Below are 19187 nucleotides of genomic sequence, written 5' to 3' on the forward strand. Positions count from 1 at the left end.
GGTGGCAATAGTAATCTCGACAAGAGAATGAACATAATATACACATATGAGTTGTTTTTTTTTGCATCACCTGTATTCACACTCACCGGCACTTAAGCGTACTCTACTGTAAATAACAGTAAGTATGTTGTTTTTTTATCCTGTAGCATATCCGTCGAGTAACTGAGAACGAAAACTTTACCGCTAGGTTCGTGCTTGTACCCAAAAGTCCAACGTAATTCACGAACTTTCGACCGCTATGTGTCTCTGAATATCATATAGTCACTGGTCGAATTCAACGGTAGAAAGATGGCGGCTCTGAAGGAAGTGGTGTCGTTGTACCAAACTTTAAAGAACGAATGGACAAAGAAACCGTGTAATTTACAACAATGCGGTCAAATATTAAACAAATTAAAGGTAAAACTTATTTTAGCGTTACTTACATTTACATTTATGATCCATGTAGCGTCGATGCGTAGATCTAACCTATTTCACTATGTGTCAAAGTGAACAATCATCCTCCTTTACTTACATTTGCAAATGTATTGTTAGCAATATCTGAATTAACGTTTGCACATCTGATGGTACGACATGTTTCAGCCTGTCAAGTACTGCTGATTATTATTATTATATGATGCTATCATAATGTTGAATTGATAAATAATTTAACTTTTTTTTCAATAGATTGGCTTGACACAGTTGATGTTTTTACCTACATCAAATAGCAGCGCTTCGCAAAAGGAACTCCTAATTGCTCGTAAGCCACTGTTCATTCAAAAAGTTGAGATTACTTTATTGTTACGATTTAAATCTGCCTTTCATAGTCAAATACATAATTCTTTACATCTAATAGTTTGGAAAATTTAAATTCACATACATGTTACAAAGATATATGTTTCTTCAGCCAGATATTTACCATTCAAATGTATCTTGAAGATCATTCTCATTAATTACTACAAATTAATTTGTGTGGTTCAAATTAAAGGTGATGTACTTGAGATCGGAGTCCAATGGAGTATCTCTACGGAAGATATACCATCGTTTGAACGTTACATGGCACAATTGAAGTGTTATTACTTCGATTACAAGTTGGAGTTACCGGAATCTGCGTACAAGTATCAGCTTCTAGGGTTAAACCTTCTGTTTCTGTTGTCTCAAAACAGAGTAGCCGAATTTCACACCGAGCTGGAATTACTTCCGTCCGATCAAATACAATCAGATGTTTATATAAGACATCCTCTGAGCTTGGAACAGTATTTGATGGAGGGTTCATACAACAAAATATTTCTCGCCAAAGGAAATGTCCCTGCAGCGTCGTATAATTTCTTCATTGATATTTTATTAAATACAATTCGGGATGAGATTGGTGCCTGTATGGAAAATGCATACGATAAAATATCTGTGAAAGATGCCTTGAGAATGTTAAATCTCACAACAGAAAAAGAAATCAAAACATTTGCCACGAAAAAAAATTGGAACTTAGGAAAAGATGGCTATTTTTATTTTGGAATACCAAATGAGAAAAAATCTGAGGAACCAATTCCTAGTGCCGATTTGGCCACTTTGGCAATAGACTATGCAAGGGAGTTGGAAATGATAGTGTAAATCTTTAATAAAAAAGTATAATAAGAATTATAAAAAAAATCTTTACATGCGATACTTGAAATTTGTATTTAAGATTGAATAAAAAAAATGTCCAAAACTGATTTCTCATATCTGTAAGGTACTAAAAAAAGAACAGTTTTATGCATATGACTATAAGTATTACTTCAATGAAACATTTCAGTTTTATCGTAAAGTATATTCCTGGAGGTTGAAACAAATTTGACCCGAGTTCTCAAAAATAACGCTCTGAATCATTCAAATGATACATAATGCAAATTATTCTGATTTAGTATGTTCAATATAAATCCAGCGTTTAGAGGTGGTCACGTGGATTCAAATCTCTTAGTACAACTTAATTTTTTTTTTGTCACTTTTTTGGAGAACAGTAGAGGCACGACAAAATTTACAAGCTTAAATATTGTTGTATTCAGAGAAGGAATAGTAATGATTCTAAAAATGTCAAATTTCAAGAAATAAATCGTAAGGCTTGTCAAGTTTAGTATTTTAGAAAATTATGATGAATTTAAAATGCCGTTGAATAAAACACATTCGAACGGAACGCTCCCAGCAGTCGCGAGGCCCTGATGATAAGTTATGTTACGGAGACATTGGGAGATATTGGGTGTTTAATTTCCACACGAGGTGGCGCTACCTGATTAAAATGGCTGACCAGAATAAATATGGAAGGCAAAATGAGAACAACCAATCAATGTTTACCCTTCTAAACATTGTTTATGAAACATTACATGAATGAGAATGGAGAGTAGGAAAAATCCATAAGCTCTATGTAATCGTTGTACGGATAACCTCTTCCCTCGTCACTGAAAGTCGTCGCTTAAATCGAGAGCTGTTGCCTCTAGCCGGAGTTCTCGATCTGCGCCATGACAATAAGTTTGATAATTTCGTGACGACTTGCCGTCAAGTCCACAGTATCTAGTTATGAGGATCTTGACTAGAATATATATCTGTGTCAAGTTTAGTGCTGTACAGTGAACTCGGTTGACAATAATCACTTGTGATAAATTCAGGCGTCAAGCTAGCCTACAACTCTTATCATTTCGTTTGATACTCCAGTGGTAATGGATATCGATGAATGCTCTGGTGGTGAATCTGTGGAGGAGGAAGAAGAGGAGGAAGAGGATTCCACACGGTCAAATAGCAGCAGTAGTAGTAGCAGTAGCAGCACAGTTGACACCAGAGATGACAGTGGAGATGAACAATGTACCAGCGCCTCTGATAGTCAGGCCTCAGCTGATGACAATGAAAACTCCGAAGACGCTGTAGTAAGCTGAAGCTTTTTTACCTCATTTGACAAATTTTAAGCACCTGACTAAGTTAGTTTTAGCCAACCTGTATAAAGGATGTCTTACGCTTGGATATATGTATTATGAATATTATGAAGTGTTACTGTGATGAAAATAACATTCCATATAAATTACGTAGCGATGGGAGACATGTGTCGCTATGGGGAGGCGAGTTAAATTGCCACAAGGACTCTGCGAGCATCTGACTATCTTCCAAGAATTATTTGACTATTCGAGAATTTGGAATGACAGTTTGAGTGAAAGCGACAAGGAATGCTTGTTGCGGTTTCTACCAACGTTTCCTGAAGATTGTGATCAGGAGCTTGAGTGTGAAAAAACCTTGCGCATGCTTTTCAATAGAGAAAATTCAAGGTAACTTAAAGTTCATTGTATTATAGACATTTGAATTGAAAAAAAATACTGCCTTTTATTATGAATACTAATATTTTGTTTACTTCAGATATGGCGTTGCAGCTTTGGATGCATTCCACAATCATGTATCTGCGGGGCATTACCGTCCTGATATAAGAAGAATGCGTAAATTAGTGCGAAAAGCACAACAGAGGCGATTGCTTTACGAGGAAAGAAAACGTTCCTATGAGCTCGCTGGGCAGTTGCTTAAATCCAGAGAAGCTTTATTGGCCAGTGCTTATAAGCAAGGCTTCAGTCAGCCAACAAATCGGATATCAAAGTTTCACTGGAATAAGCCTAGACCTGCTATGGGTAAAGAATATTTGCTTCGTATTGATAATAGATTTAAAAGTTTAAGAGAGTGAATAAAAATTTTTTCGCTCGTTAATTACACCAAAGATGGTCCTATGCTTGATAATGTAAATTAAAGTGATGAGTTATCTTTCAGTTGAAGAACGCACGAGACAGCGGTACTTGGAAGAATTGAGTGCTCTCAGAGCAGAACTTGGAGTGAATATGCGAGCTATTGTCGAAAGCTCTTCCGAGGATGAGGAGCGCTATTCACAACAGCTACATACTAAGAAAAAGAAAAAACGTTTAGCAATGGCTTTTCAAGCTATACCTATTAAATCACTTCAATTGAATCCTGATGAGGACACCGTACGACCTGTGTCATCTACTTTTCACCAATCAAAGTTCGGACTCTCTTTGGACAATCAAGGCTTGTCCTTACTTGGCTATGAACAATCAGATGATGCATATCGGGCCATGCTAGCTGCCCACAAAAAACGACGTGCTAGACGAGATGTGCGTTCAAGCAATGAAGTTTCCTTATAGACTTGTCATTATTCGTTATAACCATGATCATTGAATGCCCTAGAACAAGGGAACGTACGTTTCATACTTGTATATCTATATATATATATATATATATGTATGCGCATTTCAGAACCATCCAGAGTTGAATACTCAGGGGATTTCCTTGGCCGAATTGTCACGACGTGCCCAAATTGGGCAGAAACATAAACTATCATTAAACAGTGCTATTCGTCCTGTGGTTGTTAAAAAACGTATAAAACTTGAACAACCGCCTTCTGGTCCTCCTTTGACCTCAAAATCTGTTCACGTCAGTTCTGTAAAACCTGAAAGTGACAACAGTGATTATTCTCACACAATCGATAATGATCATCGCCAAATTATTTCTGCAGTAGACTCAAGCGGTCCTTTGAGTGCCGTTAAGATGGAGCCTGTAGACACATACGAACCACAATTATCAGGGAAAAAGAAAATATTTTCGAATTCGTAAGTAATCATATAAAAAAAGTAAACTAATGTTTGGTTACAATGTAAAATACTGCCCACGTCGTATATGAAACTATCATGTAATATTCTACTGTACTTGTAATGAATATTTACTTTCATATCGGCAAATGTTAAGTCATGTTCATTTGCTAAACCATCAAAAATCAATTTTCTCTCATATTTCAATTGACATCAAAAAGAGTTGCATTTCATCATCTGATTCCGTTTCAGGAGTCCGGGATTATCAAATTCAAGTGGAGGAATATTACCATCGACCCCTGTTGTCAAGACAGAGATCGAAGATTTCGAATATGATTCAGAGATCAAAACTGAGGTCAACAATAAGGCTTGTGATGAGGTATCAACAAAAAATCCTATTTTGTGGATGTCAGATACTTTTGAACTTTATCAACATATTTTTTATGTAATAGAGAGAAACTGAAGATGATGAAGAGGAGGACAAAAAACAGTTGGATTTGGAGAGCATCGACATGATGCAAATACCGATTCAGTTGGATAATGGCATTGATCTTCTGGATGATGTGAAGTCAGTATAAAATCACAGTGATTAAATATTGTTTGCTTCCATCAGGTAGTATGGGATTAATTGATTAATTTACTAGGTGTGGTAGCGATGTAACTCAAGAAGGAGAAGGGAGAGAGGGTGATCTGATGCAAGAAACTCACTCATGCTTCTTTTCTCTCCTGAGAGATGCGTTTGTTTCAAAGGGAGAATATCGAATGAGTACTGCAGAGATGAGAGATGCAATAACGCAATGGCAGGGTAACCCTATTTCTCCGCTCAACGACTGGTCAGTAATGAATCAATCAAAGTACATTAAGGGACTAAAAATTTCATATTAAATTTTATTTATAATACAGAGTGCTAAATTTTTTTTCGGTAACTATCAAACTGTGGATGTACAACTTTCACTTGTCTTAAAATATGGTTCTCTTCTATCGAGTTTTCATACAGGTATTCATTAGCACCTTCTTGGCCTTCCCTCGTGCCTCTTGCTCTCGGATTTCTTGCCGGAGAGTTAGTCTACTCTTTACAAGAAACAGATCATCAAACAGAACAAGAACTGGTACCTTATTTAGAAAACAAGGGAAGAGGCGTATACGCGTGGATAGGAGCTGGTAGAGATTCAGACTCTCGGCTTGCAACCTACTGTGGACGTTTCCTAACTCATAGGTACACATTAATTATTCAAAATAAGAACACAATAAATTTACTCTATCTATTACGTACATCATGTTCATAGAAAGGTAAACTTGAGACATCACTTTTACAGAAAATCAATTTGAAGATCATTTTTACCCAACTAAATAGTATTTGCATTGATCAACGTTTTTTCAGAGACTCTTTAGGACCTCCAGTGCATTCTGTAAACAGCGCTAACATCGTCGCTAAACAACAACAACAGCAACAGCAACAGCAGTCTGCTAATAGCAGTAGTAACACCTGCAGGGGTGCGAGTCCTGCTGTAGAAATTACAGCAGGTGGGGATGGATTAATGGGTACAATGGGTGAGTGGGAGCCACCAAGAGCTCTATGGCCAACAGAGTGGAAGGTCCGTGCTTCTACGGTTGAGGAACGGGAAGAGTTCAGAAGACAAGAACAATTGCGCTATGCAACTCCACACAAGGCATTCACATATAGGATGCATGGTTATGCCTCTGTTGTTGGCCCAGTAAAGGGAATTTATCAACATAATGTCGGTACGAGATATAATGAGTTGACAGTCAATAGAAATTGACTTTTGAATTTCATTTTACAAGAATGTAATCCCAACATGTACCATTTTAGCTTCTGGACTGAACAAACCTCGGGGGCACTCACTATTGGTAGCAGATAGACCAAATTTTGTGACGATCCTTGCACTAGTCAGAGATGCAACAGCTAGACTGCCCAACGGTGAAGGAACTCGTGCTGACATCTGCCAGTTGCTTAAAGATTCGCAATATATTAGAGATCAGGGTGATAATGGTGATGGCAGCCACGATAAAGAGGGTTATTTACATTCCGTTGTGTCAGGAGCTCTAGACAGGCTTCATTATGAGGCAGATCCCTGTGTTAGATATTACCCCAGACGTAAGGAGTGGCTTTATCTACACCGAGCAAGATCTGAATCTGAATTTGGTTTGTACCCATACAATATTTATTGCTTATTTCTGCCGTAAATAAATTCTTTTATCCACATTGACAACTTTTTCAAGCTTCAATTTGTGACTTCAAATTTTAATTTTGACAGAGGATATAATCCTTTTTCATGCTGCATCAATAGCTGATAGTAGCATGGAAAACCTCCTGGATAATAGTTAAATTTTAATCTTTGCAAACAGAAATGTACCATCAACAATTGCAAGGTGTGGCGAAGAATAAAAAAAATATTGGTGGAGCATCTCGTAATAAGTCCGCCAATCCAATCACTAAACCTGTTAATGGAAATAAGGAACTGCCTACAAGTAAGGAAACAACTCCGAAAAGAGAAAAAAAGACATTGGTCCCACAGCCCAGTATTGCCAGGTAAATATTGGAAAACATTTTAAATCCCATCTACAGTTATGTCTTGTTGAAAATTGTGAAAATAACTGCTGTAATTTTTTTTTTAACGTTACAATTTCACCTGTTTTTGACATTTTCTAATTTCATATTAACATTACAGAAAAGAGAATCGTAAAGCTGAGGAATTGATCATTGAATCGAGTGACCAGCCTGTACCTGTAATTGCTACTGCTGTACCTTCTTCATTGAGTACAACTACTGCGCCAGCCGTTGTATCTTCAACCATAAATACCTCAGACCCTCCAATAGAAAGAGAAAAATTAGTTACTGTCGAAGTAAAACCGCAACTCAATGTACAACAGCAGATCAAAAAAGTTGTTACAGGGAAATCCATTAATGTGCCTAAAAGTCATACAACAAATGCTTCTCAGAGTTTGTTGCAGTCAAATCAACACTTCCCACATCACCAAATTCAAGTATCTACCTCAGCTGGTCTACAAACAATTCGTCTTTCTGGGCATTCCGTTCTTCATTCTCAAACCTCTACTAATTCACCTGCGTTGACCAGTACGAACACCACAACAACTTCGAATATAACAACCATATTATCAGGTACAAAAATCGCTCAACAGTTGCAGCAACAGACATCCATTTCGAATCAAACAGGAAAAAGTATTTTGCAAGCTGTTAAACAACAGCAGCAATTACAACTGCAACAACAACAACAACAGCAGCAAACGCAACAGCAACAACCAATCGTACAACAGCAGCAACAAGTAGCACAACCACAGCAGCAACAACTGCAACAACAACAGCAACAGCAACAACAGCAACATGTTTTACCAGGAAAAACTTTACTTGCTTCACAGATAAAACTGGTTAGTTCTGGTCAAATCAAATCACTCCTGACAAGCCATGGGTTACAGGGACAGACAATATTTATTAAACAATCCGGATCTCCAACAACAACAACTCAACAGCAGTTGCAACAGCAACAATTGAAGGTAAATAATCACTGATATTAGCTGAAAGTACAAAGGAAGAAAATTTGGTCATAGTTTTTAGTAAACTGCACTGTCAGATCAATGGCAAAGATGCGAGTTGTTGAGGATCGTATAACTAAAATCAAATATTTGTATGGCTCTATACTTAATTATAATCTCATTATTGAGATGAAATTCCACTCAATAAATTATTTGGTTTTTATCCTTGTGATTATTATATGATTTCAGCAACAGCAACAACTTCAGCAGCGCCTTGTTAATAGTCAACAGCAACAACAACAGTCTTCTGGTATGCAGCGTATAATTGCCCAAATTGGTGGTAAACCAATTGCTGTGCAAATACAACAATCTCCACATCAGCAACAACAACAGCAAAAGATATTAGCCAAGGTTCTAACTAGCGCGGGTGGTGGTCAATTAATCTCTGTCGAAAGTTTATTAGCTCAAAAAGGATTAAAGCTCGCTACAGCGACAACTCACACAAGCCCTTTAAGTCAAGTTAACAAACAAGGAAAACAAATGATACAAGCACAATATCAGGTTAGTGCCACTGTAAATTGAGTATCATTTGATTGTTAGTAGAAGTCAAACATATTGTGGTCTCTTAAGAGGTCATAATCACCATATCTGATTTTGCTCTAGAATTAAATTACCGTATGAAAAAATTCAACGCAGATGTAATTATTTTTAGGTTGTGTCGCAGGCTGCAACAGCAGCCCAATCAAAAGTGACTGTTAGCTCACAGCAACAACAGCAGCAGCAACCTCAAACAGTACGAATGGTGGCTGCTCAACTTGCTGGGAAACCAATAATGTTGGCCAGTAGTAGTAAAGGCGTCAGTGTTGCAGGTGGAACAACCGGTGTGGTGTTAAGCAAACAACAACAACAACAGCAACAACCTATTATTTTGCCGAGCCAATTGCTTAACATAAAAACGCTGCATGGTTTGAAGGTCATACCAGCACCTGCTGGTTTAAAGACTGGAGCGGTTTATGCGCGCGTTATTGCCCCTTCTGTACAAACTACCACTGCGAATCAACAACCACAACAGCAGCCACAGCTACAGCAGCAACAACAGCAACAACAGCAACAATCGTTACCAGCAACGCGAAATCCATATGTCACGCCCCGTCAAGAATAGGCTTGATTTTTATTTATTGTCTTTACGTTATTAGTAAGTATAGTAGAAAATAATAACAAATGATGTTGAAGGTAATTGCCGAAACGGGAATGTTATAGATTATATAACTAATTTACGATCCCAGATTGCAAATAGGTATATGCGTACGTGTATGTACGTTTCTGTCATTACCTACACTTATACCAATTCTATTCAACAATTAGGTCGGCTGAACTGTTGTCCAGAATTCAATAATTGAAACGATTAACAATCAGATCGATGATTTTAATATTTGTACGTAAATTAAACTTATTTAAAAAGTATTGTGGTACCTACGGTTTTGACTTGTGAGTATTTGAAAGTTTAATAATTCCTATGATTTCATAGGTGAAAACTTAAACTGTGTACATATCGTATAAAATCTCCTCATTGAAACGATTCACTTGAAAATAAACGACTTCCCTTAGAATGAAATCGGATAAATTTGTTACTTTCATAGCTTGTTGCAAAAAAATCTGGCATAATAGATCCGTGGGCTAAATGGATAAACAGCTTTATTTTCAATTGTTTTTACAGTAGCAAAACTTGTTTGAAGCAAACTGCTGAGTTGAGAACAGCCTTGCGAATATTATTATGGTCAATGAGATCATAGATTATGTTGATTAAAATTTTGCATTTTACTTTGGCAAAAAAGCGTGAAAAAACAACCACTCCTTGTCATTTTGAAAGTTGCAATGAGACTGCAAGTCAGTTTCTTTAATGCCCAAATGATTACTTCTGATCTTTTTCCAATTAAATTATTTCAAATTTAGGTCTCTAGAAGTTGTTTAACTGTATTTCCAGAAAAAAAGGTGCAACCTTTTTGTAATGATTACATCGATCAGACTATTTGTACACAAACAAAAATATGTGTGCTGCTGGTATCAACTTCAGAAATAAAATGATCATTTCGCGAATTACAGGAAATGTCAGACGAAGATCAGTAAGAACATCTTGGTGTTGAAATTTTTTATTGATTTAACGTATGTTTTTTGGAGACAGTTGTTTAGTGGTGGGCAGCAGCCTTCCTCATCTGGACCAAAATGTTTCCAAGCTCCTCACGCTTCCTTTTAGCACGGATGTGAGTTCCCAACTGAAAAAATAGAAATATTGTTATTGATCTGGAATATCTTTACGATAAAAAATTGAACCGTTTGTAGTCTTCAATATTTCAAATACTTTGAATAGTCGTAAGACAAATTATGAGATTGTGTAAAGATAATGTTATTCCTATTGAAGTATTTTGAGATAGGCGACCCATAAGGCTGTGCAGGTACCAGAATTCTTTGGGTCTTGTTGGGTCAGTAAGAATCTATTAGTCTCGGCTCCGGTTCTCGAGAATTTTGAGATTTCCAAAAACCTGGGAATTCCCAGAAATCATGAGACTTATGAAAATATCAGTTTGATCAAAATTTTTGAGATTCCTGGATCTCCAGATGGAAGATGATATCCTTGTTACTGAAAATATTGATGTCATTTAAATATACTATTTACAATTAGTATTTAGTATTTGTACAATGATGTAATTATTATGTAAGGTAGGTTACCCATGTTTTGGGCTTCTCAAAAATTTTTTTTCTGGAGATCTTGGGAATTTGCACAGCTCAAGTAACCCATAATACATTTTGTGAGAATGAAGTTCATAACTTTAACGTGTCTACACATCTTTGGGAAAACTTGCTATTAGGAAATTTCAAAATTATCTAAATTTTGGTAAGTTGTCACAAACCGAAAATTATTCAGACTTTACCAACTGGACTCCTTCAAAATGACCCTCAAGTTGCAAAAAAATAATTTTTTGTTTATTGTTTTGTTACGATAATGGTACCAATTTCAACCTTTAAATTTGTTAGTAGAATTAAACAAACACTTCAGTTGGAATATCCAGAAAAATTACTTCTACCAATTGAATAATCGATAAATAATCTAGTACTTCAAGCTGTATTACTATGTTTGCACAAATTCAAATCATACTGATATTTATGTTTTTCCCAAAATGTAGGTAATTGTGCCTGGGTTTTTCTCATTTGCTCGTCAAGAACTTTAGGAATGTACAAAGAGGTAGAAGTTGCAATTACTGTGAATTATATAATAATAATTATAATAATCACTGCCATTACCCGCCAAGACTGATAGAGTATGTCTCCAGAAGTGTACAGGAGACTTATGCGGAGCAAAAGAAGGAATGAATTAGTGACCATTATTATCTAACTGCAGCTGTCTTAAGATGTTCAGTAGAAACATCCATATACGCACAAGGGACAAGGAAAACTACAAAAAAAAAACCTTGCCCAGGTGTAGCCGAACCGAGTTAAAACCTCAACCTGCTAATTTAGCGCCTAAGTGATGTGACCCATCTTATAATTTTCGCGAGGTATTGCTTAGATCCTCCCCGATAGTCTGGGGATTTCAACTCAGTTCCTCCCATTCCACAATCTCGCACGCTACAATACTAAACTACTATGGTCTGGTATGTAGGAGATATTCCAATTCAAATTCTTTCTTTGTCGGTTATATCTAAGCATTGAAATGTTCTGCAACTCCGTTTATTTTCATAAATAACTTAGTAGTGGCAAGAAAATGATTGTCATGTTTTTTTAGATGCAACAAAAAGAGCTATAAGGCTGAAGTTAATATCGGTAACGTAATGAAACATTCAGGAGACAAATTACTATTTTGCAAATTTATAGTGACTTTGAAGTAGATGAGTCTTTAAAAGATGAATAAGTTTTGCCTTATTATGATTTACTGCATTTTAGATATCCCTGCAATTGTGATATATGGATTTTTCCGGAAAGTAAATTATTTGAATAAAGTTACTAACCTCCGCCTCATAAAGAACTGCGATAAGAATGCTTTGGTAACAGGGAATCTGGAACATTAAAGTAACTTACCCTTCTCTTCAAGAATTTCAGAGCTCGTTTGTCTTTAGACACCTTCAGTAATTCCATGGCGCGTTTTTCATATGGAGCATGTCCAGTTACCTCTCGTATCAAGTCACGTACAAATTTGCTGTGCTTTGTTTGACGCTATGCAGAAACGGTGATACATACAAGATCAAAAATAATGATTGTGGCAATTAATGAAATAATTTTTAAAAATAAAATCAAACTGTTATGTATTTGGATCGAGAAATTTTTCTCCAATTGAATGCAACGCGATACTGAGGTTATGTACAAAACAAATTGACACTTACGCCCTTGAGCCTAGCTGGGCGGATGGTAACGGTCTTTTCTTTTTCAGATTTGTTTTTAGCGACACGTATCTTCGTGGTTTTGTGACCCTTCTTGAGGCCGACGGCCAATTCGTACCTTGGTGCCATCCTGTTGTTAAAATACAATTATTAGAGGTTATGTTATCACTGTCGCAAATGCTGAGAAAAGTACAATTTCATGAAAATATGTAATGAATGAAGTAGCTGAATCATTTACAAAAACAATTATATGCAACGGTACGGATGATGTGTACAGATTCGAGAGATATATCGCGATTCCAAAAACAACGCACCTCACGATACAACGACGCACGTTGAAAGAAATGGCTGGCCGGAAGTATTGTAAGGAATGGACGTTTCTTTTATCGCTGCCATTGGCCAATCGACGACTTTCGGATAATAGCGGTAAATTGAATTTGAATAAACGAATGGTTACAAAATGTACACTATTAAGATAATCTAGAATGTGGTATATTTATTTGCCAATACAAAAATCTTTGAATATTACATCGAGAATTTGTTCTACGCTAACGTATCCCGTAATTAAACCGAGTTCTCGCATAGCGTTTCGTATTTCTTGTGCAGCTAAAACGATGTCCCTTTCCTCACTCTTTATAAGGTCGAAGTAATTATCTATATGTTCAGAACAATTTGTCAAATGTATTCTGTGCCTAGTTTGACTGACAGTAGGGTTTTCACGACACGGATTACCACATCTGCAAAATGAAAAGTTTAACTATCATACAGTACATGAGAAAAAGATCAATGATCGGTTTCAATACAGAGTATCAAATAAATGATTATTTAGCCGGTCAATACTCACAAATTTTTTAAATGTATGGCAACACGTTTCGAGAATTTTTGGAGGCCCACTTCTCTGGCACAGGAAATAAATATTGTCCTGTCATCTTTTAACAGCGAATCTCTTTCTTGGGGCTCCAACAAGTCTATTTTATTCATTACTACTATACAGTGATCCATCACCTTTCCATTATTCAGTAACAAATCATTTAACCCTAGTCGTTCGACGTAGTCAATGATAAATTCGTCGTACTTCTTCTTACTTCTTAGATACGAAACCGAATTAGCCAATAGAATTACAAAATCAGCCCCCTTAGTATAATTCTTTGCTCTATGTATACCCTCTATCTCAACAATGTCTGTCGTTTCTTTTCTTAGACCGGCAGTATCAGCTAAAATCACAGGATAATCGAATATATTTAAATTTAATTCAACAATGTCCCTTGTTGTTCCAGGAATAGGCGTAACTATTGCAGCTTCTCGTTGAACAAGATAATTCAGTAAACTACTTTTCCCAACATTTGGTTCCCCAAGAATTACAGTTCGCACACCTTCACGTAATATCTCTCCTTTTCTACCATCTGAAAGGTGACGTTTTATTTCCTGATTTAGAACTTTTAATACATTATTGCATTTGTCCATAACGTCAGCTTCTATGTTGTCATCTTCGCTAAAATCAATGTAAGCCTCGACATGTGCAATAGATTGTAAAAGTGTTTTCCTCCACTTATTGTACAATTTGCTCAAACTTCCATCAACTTGTAGATATGCTTGTTTTCTCTGCAGTTCTGTCTCTGCATGGATCAGATCAGCCAACCCTTCAATTTCAGTCAGGTCCAACTTGTTGTTATAGAATGCTCGCCTTGTAAATTCACCTGGTAAAGCATGGGCAAATTTCAATTTTGAAAGAGCAGCTGATACAGCTGCAATTACAGCAGAGCCGCCGTGTATCTGGAATTCTACACTGTCCTCTCCAGTGAAAGAATTAGGTCCTATAAAGTTAATGTTTTATCAAATTCAATTCTATTGCGTGTGATAATTATTTCACAAAAACTATCTATAATAAGTAGCTACCTGGAAACCAAAGACATAAACCCTTGTCTATAACTTCCCTTGTATCTGGGTCGCAGATATTTCGAAGAAAAGCTTTTCTGGGTTCAAGTTTCGTTATGTTTGTCATTTGCTTCAAGGCATCAATTGCCTGACTTCCTGATATCCTTATTACAGCAACACCGCATTTCCCGTGCCCTTAAATAATAATTTTTTTTTTATTTTTATTTTACTTTAAATAAAATATTCGAAATTACTAAGCACTGCGTATTTTCCTGCTTTATGGAATAACCAGAGGGCAACTTAAAATTAAGTTAAACCCTTAATGAATGACTTTAAAATTCAAGTTAGTGTTCTGTATTCGTTGAGCTACGCAAATTTATTTCGGAACTTGCATATTTCGTAATTTTCAATAAACAGTTTTAGAAATACTAGATTTTCATGAATTGTACTTCGTTTTGGGTGAATTAAATATGTAGATCAATTGTTAACCAGAAGAGAGCGCAAAAATTGTTGAATTTCCATTCCACCGTCTGTTGAAGAAAAATACTCCGGCAGTCTCTGGCGAAATCATGAAGCGTGGAGTTAGGCATCGCGCGAGCATCTTTATGAATGGATATTTACAGTATTCTGATGCTCTAAGGATTTTTATACGTTGATTGCGATGTAACCAGATTTGAAAAGTACTTCGTGAGTATCGTTAATAATGGTAAACTGTAAATAGAACGATTAAATCCAACAAATATGGGACGATCTTACACTGCTAAAAACTGTCATGGTGGAGGACATGCATACACCTACCCACAAAGCTTACGTCTAGTTGTGTGACCAACAACGCGTATTATTTATATTTTTAATATTTTCAATTGTTTCACAATAGCGAACAAATATCGAACTTGATTGTAGGATTTATTCGATATTTCTTACTGGGCGATTCTTAATGTCCTTGGACTCTCGGTTCTTCTATTTTCGGTTCTACTCGTGTTTCATTGGTTAGCAAATAATTACAATCTGAACTAATCGACAATAATTTTTGTTACAGGACCAAAATTGGCGGTAAAATCAAATATATCGCGGTTTGATCATTGAATTTATCACTCGTTAAATATTTGCTGTCACGCCCTCTAGTCTTTATATATGATTATTCATATATCTTAATAAATTTTATGCAATGACTATGAGCGAAAAAGAGTTGGTGTCAAGTAAAGAATTGCAAAACAGATGCCATGGCTGGGTGGAATCTCAGCAAGAGCTTTTATACTCCGAGGATAATGTCTTGAAAAGAAAATTAGACACCGAACCAGAAGAGTTCTTTGATACTGACTCGGAATTTGACTCAGTTTCTGAATGCGGAACTAAAAGACGCAGGGTGTTGAAACAAGTGAAAGATGAGGTTTTGAATTTGCTGTGCGAATGGAAGGATTGTTTGTTTGACACCAATTCTCTTGATATTTTTGTCAAACATGTTTCCAACCACATTCCGCAGCTCAAGATCGTTACTACAGAAGAAGGTCGGGAAGTTTATGCGTGTCTGTGGAATGGCTGTTCCTTCGAATCTGATATTTCTGACGATATAGCCAAACACGTTAATTATCACTCCTATCATACAAAGTTGAAATGTATTGGATCTAACATCAGAGGAAGAGTTAAATTGCCTGTGAATATAATTTTATTATTTTGCTTGTCTTATAATAATTTTGATCATGCTACACTTGTTTAGTTGTAAAGTTCCCAACTAAACTGTAATTAACTATTCAAGCAACTTGCAAAATTGACAATATCATTTGCAGCATTATCTAAGAACTTAATCTGTACGTTTTCTACTTTGATTGTAAAAATATAAGTAATAGAGTTAGCGTTCATGAAAACCAGTTGTTTCATTGGTGAGAAATGGTTCATGGCAGTGAATTTTACAAATTGCAGTAACTGTTCTTGTTTACATAGTGAAGTGAGAAAGCATAGATCATGACGAATTTTATTCAAATACATAATAGTACTTTAGGTGGCATGCCCGTAAAGTAGGTGGTTACCGGGCAAAAATACTCAATTCATTATTCGAGTGAAAAACACTTTATGGTCACGCTCCATACAATATTTTTCCAGAAAAGCATGAAAAGTTACTTTGACACCAGTTGAGATCCATATTTCAGACAGAGCAACAGACTCAGAATTGCCGTATAAAGTCTGTTATATGGCAGTTCAACATATGCACTTTGAACTACCCATCAAAACTGCAGTATAAAGTCTTCATACTATAGTTCTGAGGTTGGTGGTATAAAGTACCACTCGCCGAATGTTATACAGGCATCAAAAAGTGACTTTTTCATGCCTGTGTCAGAAAAATACATGTGCTTATATACATAAATCATTCAAAAGAATTCGTTTAGTAATATTTTGTGAAATGAGTTTACTTAAATGCGCTTTAAATTGCGTTTGAAATTAATACATTCACATTTCATATAAAACCATTTGAAATTATTTTTTTAGAAATGTTACCAAGACCAGGGTTTGAAAAATGTGATTGACCAGCCATTGCCTCAGATCTGCAGTTGGGAAGAATGCCTAAAATCTTTCAATAACTACCAGGCCTACTTGTGGCATGTTGTTACACACATTGAAACTAATCCACGTGGAAATAAGGTAGAGGGAGGAGTAAATTGTCTATGGACAGGTTGTAATGGTAACTACAAAAGTTTGTACAAGCTTCGAGAGCACGTCAGATGTCACACAAAGGAGAAGATGGTTGCTTGCCCAGATTGCGGTGCTACATTTGCTTCCAATACCAAATTTCATGATCACTGCAAACGCCAGATTCCTTTGGATCGTAAGTAATGATAACACCAATGTATGGGGAAATTTTTGACAATATTTACAATCCTATCAAATCCGACTGTGTGATTTATTTATTTGAAACCCGTTATCAGTACTTCAAAATTTTTATTATTATATTTGTATTCTGCTGCAGTGCAAGGCTTTCAATGTTCACACTGCAACAAGTATTACCCAACAGAAAGTATACTGAGAAATCACATGCATTTCCATGTATTTCATTATAAATGCACTATGTGCGATATGAGTTGCGAGTCACCGGCAAGTTTGGCAAAACACATAAGATATCGCCATATATCCAGCAGACCATTCAAATGTCAGTTGTGCACACATGCAGCTAAATCTGAGCAAGACTTGGATTCACACATGGCAGTTCATACAAGAGGACCGAATTTCATCTGTACTGTAGATGGTTGTTCCTATGGATGCAAAAACTCATACATGATGGACAGGTATTCTTGTGCTTGGACTGTTATTTTAAAATTAGAAAGAAAGCGAAGTTCATTAACAATGCCTGAAACAATGTACACTTTAATTAATTGCCCATGATACTTTCATTTCCTTCTGTACATTTAAAAGTTGGTTTGTTCATTTGAAATTTTGTTTTTGTCTCACTAGACATATGGAACGTGTGCATTCAAAATTCCTCAGATTTTATTGTTGCCACGAATGTCCAGTAAAATACCGTAAGAGCTATCGTCTTACCAAGCATTTGATTGAAACTCATCACTTGCAATGGCCAAACGGGCACAAACGGTTTCGTTATAAGAAAGATGAGGATGGCTGCTATCGACTGCAAGTTGTGCGTTATGAAACCTTGGATGAGGATACTGTCAAAATGACAGGAGAGTCCGCACCAAAGGAAAAGAATTACTTATTGGAGCTATCGGCTGGTTCTTCTGTACCAAAGTTGAAGGTATATATTTTCAATCATTCATGGTATTACTTCTATCTTTCGATATGTGAGTTGTAAATCTATCAATGTTTTTAATAAATTTATATCCATTTTACTGAGAAATTGTATCCGATTTTATAGATAACAGAAGAGGTGGAGAAAAGTCTCAATTCTGATTACCTCAAAATGTCCAAACATGAAGCTGCTAACGAGACTGGCAAATCGATGCCTATTGTTTCAAATATTTTGATATGGATTGACGAAGTTGATGAAGATGGGAATATTATCGAAAGTAGAGTTGTCGAAACTCAGGAGACCAATGAGCTACCTCCGTCTGCAGAACCGCCAATAATAATAAAGTAGAGATCACCTCTTCGTTTTACATGTAGATACATACCTATGTTGTCAAAGCAATAAAATACTTTACTAAGTTTTGTATCAAGTTACAATAATGAATCTTCAGAATTCTAAAAGCAACAATCAAAACAATTTTTTCCCATCAATATTTGTGACGTTTGTTTTGAGACATGCCGTGTCTTAATATGCCCAAGGCACTTACACCTGAGTACTCAGTGGGTCAGTGGGCTTACTTGCATGATTGTGACGAATCACTGTTTCGTCGTGAGTATGCAAGTGTGTAAGTGGTTCAGGTGAATTAAGACACGGCAATATACTTGTAAAAATTCATAAATGCTGAGAGAGATAAGGGAACCGGTTCTTACTCGATAAGCAAAAGGCGAACTCAATTGTTTAACCAGGTAAACGAGATACTTACTAATGTAATTTTTATCTAGAGATAAATGAATAATTGTAAAATCCTATTCCTGGATTCAAATTAATGTAGTGTGGGGTGAGATGTGACGAATAAGCCTATTTTATTTATCTGCAACCATAAATATACTATTAAATCAAAGAAGTATGCTATATGAATATCACTGTCAGTTTTTCAAAGTCTAGAATCACAAGAGTCAAATCGTTTAGAAAGAAGTCCTAACTAAGTACGAATGCGGTATTGATTTCGCCTGATATCGCTAAGCTGCTCTTTTTAGCTTCAAATTCTGATTGCGACACTTTAGTGATTTGAAACACTCTGGAATCGAAAGCCCGATAAAATACATTGGATCT

At 36.1% G+C, this 19187-nt stretch overlaps 5 protein-coding genes across 5 annotated transcripts; 3 read left to right on the forward strand and 2 right to left on the reverse strand.

Annotated features, from left to right (window-relative positions):
* The first annotated feature begins 248 nt into the window (after positions 1-248).
* Rpn12 (regulatory particle non-ATPase 12) lies at positions 249-1681 on the forward strand. Its single transcript, XM_046632787.1, has 3 exons — positions 249-396; positions 664-736; positions 965-1681. Exons 1-3 carry the CDS (start codon positions 289-291, stop codon positions 1582-1584), a joined length of 801 nt encoding a protein of 266 aa, XP_046488743.1. The 5' UTR covers positions 249-288; the 3' UTR covers positions 1585-1681.
* Positions 1682-2268: 587 nt separating this feature from the next.
* Positions 2269-12596, forward strand: NFRKB (nuclear factor related to kappaB binding protein). Its single transcript, XM_046632717.2, has 15 exons — positions 2269-2867; positions 3028-3260; positions 3349-3611; positions 3748-4106; positions 4249-4601; positions 4833-4959; positions 5033-5148; positions 5225-5413; positions 5578-5796; positions 5962-6323; positions 6412-6744; positions 6948-7131; positions 7271-8114; positions 8343-8654; positions 8806-12596. Exons 1-15 carry the CDS (start codon positions 2664-2666, stop codon positions 9253-9255), a joined length of 4548 nt encoding a protein of 1515 aa, XP_046488673.1. The 5' UTR covers positions 2269-2663; the 3' UTR covers positions 9256-12596.
* RpL36 (ribosomal protein L36) lies at positions 10228-12873 on the reverse strand. Its single transcript, XM_046632825.2, has 4 exons — positions 12781-12873; positions 12470-12596; positions 12168-12302; positions 10228-10366 (listed from the first exon to the last, which is right to left on the reverse strand). Exons 2-4 carry the CDS (start codon positions 12593-12595, stop codon positions 10280-10282), a joined length of 348 nt encoding a protein of 115 aa, XP_046488781.1. The 5' UTR covers position 12596; positions 12781-12873; the 3' UTR covers positions 10228-10279.
* A 69-nt stretch (positions 12874-12942) lies between these two features.
* Positions 12943-15319, reverse strand: LOC124222122 (tRNA modification GTPase GTPBP3, mitochondrial). The gene is made up of 5 exons (XM_069137236.1): positions 15140-15319; positions 14831-15052; positions 14363-14536; positions 13311-14280; positions 12943-13203 (listed from the first exon to the last, which is right to left on the reverse strand). Exons 2-5 carry the CDS (start codon positions 14940-14942, stop codon positions 12963-12965), a joined length of 1497 nt encoding a protein of 498 aa, XP_068993337.1. The 5' UTR covers positions 14943-15052; positions 15140-15319; the 3' UTR covers positions 12943-12962.
* Hinfp (Histone H4 transcription factor) lies at positions 14768-18492 on the forward strand. The gene is made up of 6 exons (XM_046632742.2): positions 14768-15028; positions 15381-15995; positions 16826-17162; positions 17304-17619; positions 17786-18083; positions 18204-18492. Exons 2-6 carry the CDS (start codon positions 15510-15512, stop codon positions 18423-18425), a joined length of 1659 nt encoding a protein of 552 aa, XP_046488698.1. The 5' UTR covers positions 14768-15028; positions 15381-15509; the 3' UTR covers positions 18426-18492.
* The last annotated feature ends 695 nt before the right edge of the window (positions 18493-19187 follow it).

This window comes from Neodiprion pinetum, chromosome 6, assembly GCF_021155775.2.
Source record: "Neodiprion pinetum isolate iyNeoPine1 chromosome 6, iyNeoPine1.2, whole genome shotgun sequence".
In the NCBI taxonomy this organism is placed as follows: domain Eukaryota; kingdom Metazoa; phylum Arthropoda; class Insecta; order Hymenoptera; family Diprionidae; genus Neodiprion; species Neodiprion pinetum.